General features: G+C 31.2%; 1 protein-coding gene across 1 annotated transcript; it reads left to right on the top strand.

The window, feature by feature from the left end:
• The first annotated feature begins 5,352 nt into the window (after window positions 1-5,352).
• On the top strand, window positions 5,353-6,850 carry LOC125423265 (uncharacterized). Its single transcript, XM_060815436.1, has 3 exons — window positions 5,353-5,853; window positions 5,959-6,020; window positions 6,313-6,850. The coding sequence occupies exons 1-3, from the start codon at window positions 5,353-5,355 to the stop codon at window positions 6,848-6,850; spliced, it is 1,101 nt and encodes a 366-aa protein (XP_060671419.1).
• The last annotated feature ends 3,024 nt before the right edge of the window (window positions 6,851-9,874 follow it).

Below are 9,874 nucleotides of genomic sequence, written 5' to 3'. Positions count from 1 at the left end.
TATTTCAAAGGCTTATGAGAGAGCCAACTAAAATTACTAATGCTTCAGCTCCATCAAGTGGTACACATTCACAATTTGAGATTCTTAGTAGTCACTCTAGCTCTAGTGGTAATGAAGATAACTTCAATAAATTATTTGAATTAGAAGTTAGAAGAGGTAGTGGCCAAAGGGAATCACCAAGTCAAGAAGTTGGATTAAACTCATTTACTGGTGAACAATATCACAAATATACAACACAAGATGAAGATCATGAGAGTAGAGATGTAGGTCAAGAATTCGGTGCTGTTAGAAAAAACTATATACGTAAAGAAAAATCTATAATGGAGATATCACAACAAGAAGAAAATTCAATTTCTATAAATTTTGGATTATGAGGGTTGGAAATCATTTTTGTAATCCTTATTCAATGAATATGTATGGAATGTCATCAAGTAGCAACTCATGGGTACTATCTCAAACTCAACCATCAGAGAGTGGTAGTTATGCACATAGTCAACCAATATTGCAAGATTCATATAGTTGGCATATTAATAATTATATACAAAATTATTAGGGAGATAATCTTTTTATAACTACTTCTCATATTTCACATCTTAAAATCAAAATAAGAAAGAAACCGATGATTTTCAACCACCCAGAAGTTCTATGTGGTATTAAGATGACATTTATGAACTACAATGTAATTGTGACAATCGTTTTATATATTTTAGTTAATAAATAATTTTATCATATATATATTTTTTTGATTTATTTTTATTAATAATAACTCATCTATGGTCACTAATGCTTATTATAAATCAATTCACTAAGAATAATATAACATCCATTCAATATTTTAGAAAGTTTTATAATAAATTTGATAATCAATAGATTAAATAAACTAATTCTAAAGTTTCAATAAAAATTTTCACTTTTTAAAACAAATTTTCATCTTTTTTTTTATAACTTTTTTATCAATATTGGATATTTTTCGATATTTCCATGAAAATTTTTGTATTTTAAACTCTCGATATTTCCATCTATATCGATTTTTTGAATCTTGGCCTCAGCTAATCAACTAGTTATGTTAAATTAATTTAAATCTCTAATTTTCTATCTTCTATGTCATTGTTTTTGTTTAATTGACTCCACTAACTTTATTTACCAATAAAACACTATATAGCAGCTTTTAACTGTTATAACTTGTCCTTGATTCTTTTTATAGACACTAATTCAAGATGCTTTCTATAAAATCCCTGATTGTTTGACTCTTTTGCTGTTTGTTCTTTTGGATTTTTAATAAAATCCATTTCATCGGTAAAAAGGAAAAAAAAATGTTATTTATCACAATTTATAATCATCATCATCAGTAAATGTGATACACATTGATTTGATAAATATTCATTGACTACATTTAATGTTTTTTTTTTTTTTAACTTAAAACAGGAAATGAAGTTATAATGACCATGGTTTAAAATATTCAAAATTTCTTAGACTTGAAATTTTTATTTTTTTAAGGGATTAAAATAAAATTTAGATTCTAAATGGAAATGAATAGAATTTCTATAATATTCATTGAAATTTTTAAAATTTTGCCAAAATTTCCATGAAAATTTACATAAAAATATCTACATCAAATCTTTAACAATTTGGTTAAAAAATCTATAATTTCCATGGAAATTTATGAAATTTCAAAAATGTATCCATGGAATTTTTAAATTTTTTTTTTAAAAAATTCATAAATATTATTGATATTTAGTAAAAAAATTTATCAAATTAACTTTATTGATAATTTTTTTATCCTTTAATTGTCTTTTAAACATTTAGTGATATCAGCAAAATAGAATTAATTAAATTGAATAACATTAATAAGCTCTACTTATTAAATATCAATAAAGAAAAAATACAAAGATATTGGATTATATTATTGAATCCGAAAAATCCTATTACGAGAATATCTATTTAATAAATGTGGGTAAATAGATGGTGACACATATATATATGGAGATGCCAGAACAAGAAGAAAATTCGATTTCTATGAATTTTGGATCAATGAGGGTTGGAAATCATTTTCATGACTTTTATTCAATGGATATTTATGGAATGTCATCAAGTAGCAACTCATAGTACTAGCTCAAACTCAACCATTAGAGAGTGGTAGTTATGCATATAGTCAACCAATAATGCAAGATCCATATGTTTGGCATATTAATAATTATATGCAAAATTATCATGGAGATAAATATTTTCATAATTACTCACATTTCACATCTCAAAATCAAAATGAGGAAGAAACCGATGATTTTCAACCACCCAGAAGTTCTATGTGATATTAAGATGACATTTATGAACTACAATATAATTATAATAATTGTTTTATATATTTTAATTAATAAATAATTTTATTATATATATATATATATACTTTTTGACATATTTTTATTAATAATAATTTATTTATGATCATTAATGTTTATTATAAATCAATTCATTAAAAAGAATATAACATCAATTCAATATTATTAAGTTTTATAATTAATTTGATAATTGATGGATTAAATAAGCTAATTCTAAAGTTTCAATAAAAAATTTTATTTTGTAAAACAAATTTTTATTATTTTTTATAGATATTTAATATTTTTCAATATTTTTATGAAAATTTTTTTATTTTAAATTTTTGATATTTTTATTGATATTGATTTTTTAAATCTTGATAATGACAACATATTAAATCACTTCATAATTAATAGACCACTGATGATGAATCACTTGTGCTAACAAATAATAATTGAATGAAAAGAAGACACATTTTGTTATTTTCATTTAAAAGTCAAAAAGCTGGTCCTTCGAGTTACCTCCTAGTTCTATTTTTTTGGATTTTCTAAGTGATTTGAGGGCAATAATTGAACAGGGCAATTGTAACATTTGGAGCTTCAACTTTTAAGTAGACAATAATCATGGAAAAACAATAAAAAAAACAATTTCAAATCCCCTGGTCCACCATTTATTGATGTATATATGTATACATACATATATATATATATATAAAGCGTAATCCTCCGTTACTGTTAAAAATTTTCAGACATCTCTGAATTTACCAAAATATCCATCAGTTTTTACTGAAATTCCCACTTACTTTGTGTGTATATATATATATATTGCGTTACTCACTGCTCTCTCTCTCTCTCTCTCTCTCTCTCTCTCTCTCTCTCTCTCTCTCTCTCTCTCTCTCTCTCGCTCTCTCGCCCCTCTGCTTGACATGGGTGCTATCTGTGTTTTTTGTTTTACCATATATATAAAATAAGTTATTTTTTAACAATTATAAGTGTCATATTATCAAAGCCTGCAGGATAAATAGACTACCAAATAATAATAATATTAATAAACATAAATATATTTTTTTAATAATAAGTATGTTATATTGATAATAGACCTCTATTTTTTTTTTTTTTTGAGATTCTATATGAGATGAATAGTATAATTTAAAATATTTAAAATATAAATTATAAATCAACACCACGATGATAAATTTTTGTTACAAATACTGAATTGTTTAATTTTATATATAACAAAAAATTAATAAAATAATACATAACACTATTAAACAGTGATCCACGTGCAATTCATGCCCAGTATATATATATATATATATATATAAGAGAAAAGATCGAATGTACAGGACAATGCCTTCTCTCAGTAATAAATAATGTTCCTTGATTAGTTGCTTCATTCTGCTCATTCTTAGATCTTGCACACGATTTTATTATTTATTTTTTTCCGTGATTTTGTTTTTTGGTAAATTAGGAAAGAAATTTAACATCTAATTTTAAATCCAGATTTGGAGTTTATGACCAATAATTATTATAACTGTTTCAAAAGGATATTGATTTTATTATTATTATTATTTTTTTTTGGTTAAACTTTTTTGATAAATTAGAAAAGAAGATTTTAATATTAAATTTTGAATTCATATGTGGAGGTTATTACTAGTAATCATTGCAAATAAAACTGTTTTAAAAGATATTTTTGCATGAATTTTAAGTTAAAAACATGAAATTAAAGACACAAAATTTTTGCCTATTAACAATATTAACCTGCCTGAAAATATTAAGTTAGAACTTGAATTCAAACGAGAATCTGAGATTCCAGGAAACTGAATACAAATTTAATAATTAAGAAAAGAAAGTTTAAAACATAATTACCTAATTGTGTTCTCTTTTGGAATGTGAAATACTAGCAACAATCGGTTTCTCACTTGCTTACTTAGCCGCTGCATGCATATTTATTTTTAAGCAAAATGCCATTTAATCGTATAATTACTTTTTGTTTTTGAATAAAAATTCGTATCATTAGTCAAGAGATACTTTTATTTGTTCAGTTTTCCCCCTTCATATGCCATATAGATCTTTTTTTGCCAGATGTCACATAGATATTTAAAATCGCAGTGTTTCTTGCACTACTTAATTACAAATATCTTTTCTATCCTGTCCAAAAAAACAAAAAATTATCCAAAAAAAATTAAGTGTCATTTATTTCACCTATTTTTAATTAAACCAAAATCACTACGCTTCTAAAAATTACAAAATTAATATCAGTTAGCAACTAAAATATACTTATTGAAAACGAAGATAAGAGTTTAAAAATATCAATTGTAAATTTTAAATCCGTATGTGGTAAAGAATGAAATTAAAGATGCAAATAACTAATTAACTAGGAATTAATTATTATTATCAAGTTTTAAATCAACATTGAAAGTCTTTTTTTTTTTTCCAATTATATATATATAATTGAGTATGATAAGACGAAGTCAAGAGAGGAATGTAACACTGAGTCAAGTATGATAAGACGAAGTCAAGAGAGGAATGTAACACTGAGTCAAGTATGATAAGACGAAGTCAAGAGAGGAATGTAACACTGCTGTGCTGACGTGAGGCTAAGGCAAATATGGAAAATGAGATCATACAGGTGTCTTTCACAGTGGCTCATATGCCACGTGTTATGGAACAAACTAGAAGAATGAGAAAATGAGTACATGAAAGTGTGAGAGAGAGAAAATACAAATTTATGCTTTATATAACAAAATTGTAATCATTACATTTTATTATGTAAGCAAAAATATATTCTCTTCTCTCTGATATATACACCAGAAAATATATACACGTTTTTTGCTCTTCTAACTTCTCTCTCTCTCTCAAGCTATCATCATCCACAATATACAATCTCTCAAGCTCCATTAACATGGTATCAGAGCTGGTTGAATCTGCGTTGGGAGTAAATATTGTGCTCTAAAAAAAAAAAAAAATAGAAACAGAGCTCGAGCAATTCTGAGCTTGATTGAAGAGTGTAGGCTAGAATTACAGATCTGAAGCATCAATGGCTGGATCTGAAGTAAGGGCTCCTATATTTTTAGGAGAGAACTATGAATTTTGGAGAATTAAGATGGTCACCATTTTCAAATCCTTGGGGCTTTGGAAATTTGTGGAGAAAGGAATTCCAGCTTCTGCTGGGAAGCTAAAGGGGAAAATCGAAGAGGCTGAAGGAAGCTCAGCAAGTGAAGATGATGAACAGATGATGGAGTCTTACATGAAGGATGCAAAAGCTTTGGGGATTATTCAAGGTGCTGTTACTGATCAAATTTTCCCAAGGATAGCAAATGCAGAGACTGCAAAAGAAGCTTGGGAGCTCTTGTACAAAGAATTTCACGGTGGAGATCAGGTAAGATCTGTGAAATTGCAAAGTTTAAGGAGAGATTTCGAATACACCAGGATGAAGGATGATGAAACACTGTCCAATTATCTTACAAGACTAAATGATCTAGTAAACCAGATGAAAACGTTTGGAGAGACACTGTCAAATGAAAGAATGGTTCAAAAGGTATTAATTAGCTTAACAAAAGCATATGAACCAATCTGTTTGGTGATAGAAAATACTAAGTACTTAACATCAGTGGAATTTCAAAAAGTAATTGCAATTTTGAAGAGTCAAGAGCAGAGACTTGACCAGCAAGTTACTGATTCCACAGAGAAAGCATTCTCTACATTGTCTGTGAATTCCAAAATACAAAACAAAGGAGTACCACAATCTAATGTAGCTAAGTTTCAAAAGTCATGGTCCTTAAAAGAGAAGAAATGGGAACCTAAACAAAAAATTTCAGCAAAGGTTTCATGGAGGTCAAATGACAAACACACATACTGCAAACACTGTTCATGGAGGGAGTAGATGGCAGGTTGGAAACAGTCAAGATAATCCAAAACCACAATGTAGAACCTGTGGCAAGTATCATTTTGTAGAATGTAGATTTAAAGGCAAGCCAAAATGCTATAATTGTGACAGGTTTGGACATTGGGCAAGAGAATGTACAATTGGAAGAAATGTGCAGAAAGCCAATTGTAGAAATCAGATGGAAATGACAGGGAATATGTTTTATGCAGCAAGTGAGACTCGTGACTCAAGCAAAAACAGTGAATGGTACATAGACAGTGGCTGCAGCAACCATATGACAGGAAATATCAGTTTGTTGACTGATGTGAAGAGAAATTTGTTTGGAAGGGTTCAAATGCCTAATGGAACACTAGAGAACATTGCTGGGAAAGGAACATTGGTGATTGACACTGACAAGGGAAAAAGACATATCAAAGAGGTACTATATTTACCTGGTTTGAAAGAAAACCTGTTGAGTGTTGGTCAAATGGATGAGCATGGCTATTATCTGACATTTGGTGGTGGAATGTGTCATGTGTATGATGGACCTACGTTTGAGAATCTGATTGTGCTAGTCAAAGAAAAAACAAATAGATGCTATCTGTTGACTATGACATTGAGTGAGCAGGTTGCATTAACAGTTCAAACTGAGCTGAGTATGGAAATTTAGCATAAAAGAATGGGACATCTTCATTCAAATGCTTTGCTTGAATTAAAAAGGAAGGATATGGTTGTGGGATTGCCAAAGCTTGGAGAAACGATGAAGGTCTGTGAAGGCTGCCAATTTGGAAAGCAACATAGAGAAGTTTTCCAAAAGAATGGTGCATGGAGAGCAGATCAGCCACTGCAATTAGTTCATACAGATTTGTGTGAACCAATGCAAACAGAGACACTTGCTGGAAACAGGTATTTTACGCTGTTTGTAGATGAATGCACACGCATGGTTTGGGTGTATTTTTTAAGAAACAAATTTGAAGCTCTTATCTGTTTTAAGAAATTTAAAGCAATGGTTGAGTTGCAAAGTAGTTTTAAACTTAAGTGTCTAAGAAGTGATAGAGGAGGAGAATTTCTGTCTGCAGAGTTTATAAAATTCTGTGAATCTGAGGGAATTCAAAGACAAATGACAGTGGCTTACACTCCTCAATAGAATGGGGTAGTTGAAAGGAAGAATCGGGTGGTCATTGAAATGGCCAAGGCCATGCTACATGATAAACAAATGCCCTACTACTTGTGGGGAGAAGCTGTTCACACAGCTGTCTATCTGCTAAACAGGTGTCCTACTAAAGTCTTGAATGGGGTGACACCTTTCGAAGCCTATAGTGGAAGAAAACCTGGTGTAGGACATTTGAAAATTTTTGGATCCATTTGTTATGTTCATGTACCAGCTGAAACAAGGCAAAAGTTGGATTCAAAAAGTGTGAAAGGAATTTTTGTTGGCTATGGAACCTGTGAGAAGGGGTATAGGATATTTGATCCTATAGCTAAAAAATTGATTTTATCAAGGGATGTTATATTTGATGAAGAAAGCTCATGGAATTGGAAGGAAGATGAGAGAAATAATGGAGGAAGGATAATTTCAGCAACCAAGGATGGTTGTAAAGTCTCAGAAGAAGTGAATTCAGCATTCAAAGACACTTACTATACACCAGAAAAATCAGCTCAAATTGTGCAAAATTCAAGGGAGACTACAAGCAGCAGCAGGGATAGATCATATGCATCTAGGGGTACTAGCACTGACCCTATACACACTGAAACAAGTGGAAAGCATGCTGAATATGATCATACACCAGTAAAATGGAGGAATTTGACTGATATTCTAGCAAAATGCAACAATTGCATCATTGAACCCGAAGACTACAATGAAGCAGCACAAAATCAGTCCTGGATCAATGCAATGACAGATGAGTTGAGGATGATTGAGAAAAATAAAACTTGGGAGTTGGTGAGTAGACCAGCAGATAAGCCTGTAATTGGGGTTAAATGGGTATACAAGACAAAACTTAATCTTGATGGCTCAATTCAGAAGAACAAAGCAAGGTTAGTGGCTAAAGGGTATGCACAGAAACCAGGAGTGGATTTTAATGAAACTTTTGCCCCTGTTGCAAGACTTGACATTATTAGGACCTTAATTGCTTTAGCAGCTCACAAAAGCTGGAAATTGTACCAGCTTGATGTTAAGTCAGCCTTTTTAAATGGTGTGCTGCAAGAAGAGGTCTATGTAGAACAACCAGATGGTTTTGTCATTGAAGGGCATGAGGATAAAGTATATAAGCTACATAAGGCATTATATGGATTGAAACAGGCCCCTCGAGCCTGGTATAGTGAGATTGATGCATATTTCAGTGAGGGTGGTTTTCAAAAGAGTGAAAGTGAGGCCACTCTTTATACAAAGACCAGGGGAGAAAAAGGAATACTCATTGCAGCTATATATGTTGATGACATAGTGTATACAGGAAATGATGATGAAATGTTGCATTGGTTTAAGGCAGATATGATGAAAAGATATGAAATGACAGACTTGGGATTGTTACATCATTTCCTTGGAATGGGAGTAATACAAACAAGTTCCAGCATTTTCGTGCACCAGAAAAAATATGCTTCTACATTGCTGAACAAGTTTAGCTTAACCGATTGTAATCCAGTTCTTACACCATTAATTGCAAATGAGAAACTCAGCAAGGAAGATGGAAGTGGAACTGCAGATGAAGAGATGTATCGAAAGGTAGTGGGAAGTCTTCTATATCTGACAGCAACAAGACCAGATATCATGTTTGCTGCAAGTTTACTGGCAAGGTTCATGCATTGTCCCACAAAGAAGCATCTTGGTATAGCAAAAAGAGTATTAAGGTATATCAAAGGTATCTTAGATTACGGAATAGAATATGTCAAGGGACAACAAGTTGTTTTAGTAGGGTACTGTGACAATGACTAGAGTGGTTCTGTGGATGATATGAAAAGCACATCTGGATATGCATTTAGCTTTGGCAGTGGTGTATTCTCATGGGCCTCGGTTAAACAAAATTGTGTAGCACTCTCTACAGCTGAGGCAGTGTAACACCCCGTCCCGAACCATGTCGAAATTTTGCACGTTGACCGAGGTGACTGTTGACTTTGACTTTGACCGTTGACCGAAGGGGTCAAAAGTTGACTTTTTGACCCAGTTGGAATTCTAGGTTGACTGAGGTATCGTTACGAAGTACACATTGGCACGAGTTCGTAGACTAGTAGCACATTGAAAACGGAGCTACGGTTTGAAAGTTATGAGCAAAGCAAGTTGAGGTCCAAACTGTCCAAGGGGTGCCTGAGTTGACTTTTTATTCATGCAAGGTTGAGCTTTGACTCATGCATGGTTGTGAAGTGCTCGTCAATACGAGTCCGTAGATTAGCGGCACATCCAATTTGGACATGTGGTTTGAAAGTTATGGACCTGTAGAGTTTTTTCAAACACCGTATTATTTTAATATTATTTTTAAATGTGTAACGATGTGCCACGTGTGACTTAATGAAGGTGACCATGTGTCACCATGTTGAGAAGCCACATGTCAACCATGTGTAATATTATATTATTTTATTATTATTTTATATAATATTGTTTTTTATTATTATTTAATTATTTAATTATTTTTATTTTTATTTCTTTTCTTTTCCCCACATGGGAAAACACCTCCTTCTCTTCTCTTTTCCTTTTCCTTCC

The sequence above is a fragment of the Ziziphus jujuba genome, chromosome 3 (genome assembly GCF_031755915.1).
Source record: "Ziziphus jujuba cultivar Dongzao chromosome 3, ASM3175591v1".
Lineage (NCBI taxonomy): Eukaryota > Viridiplantae > Streptophyta > Magnoliopsida > Rosales > Rhamnaceae > Ziziphus > Ziziphus jujuba.
The sequence above is the reverse complement of the archived record's forward strand: the minus strand, read 5'-3'. Positions and strand labels throughout refer to the sequence as shown.

Excerpts from the sequence above, each read along its gene's own strand:
- LOC125423265 (XM_060815436.1), top strand. The coding sequence starts at position 5,353 with ATGGCTGGATCTGAAGTAAGGGCTCCTATATTTTTAGGAGAGAACTAT. Across the intron at positions 5,854-5,958 it reads ATGAAAGAATGGTTCAAAAG|AGTCAAGAGCAGAGACTTGA; the intron begins GTATTAATTAGC and ends GCAATTTTGAAG. Across the intron at positions 6,021-6,312 it reads GAGAAAGCATTCTCTACATT|GTTTGGACATTGGGCAAGAG; the intron begins GTCTGTGAATTC and ends TAATTGTGACAG.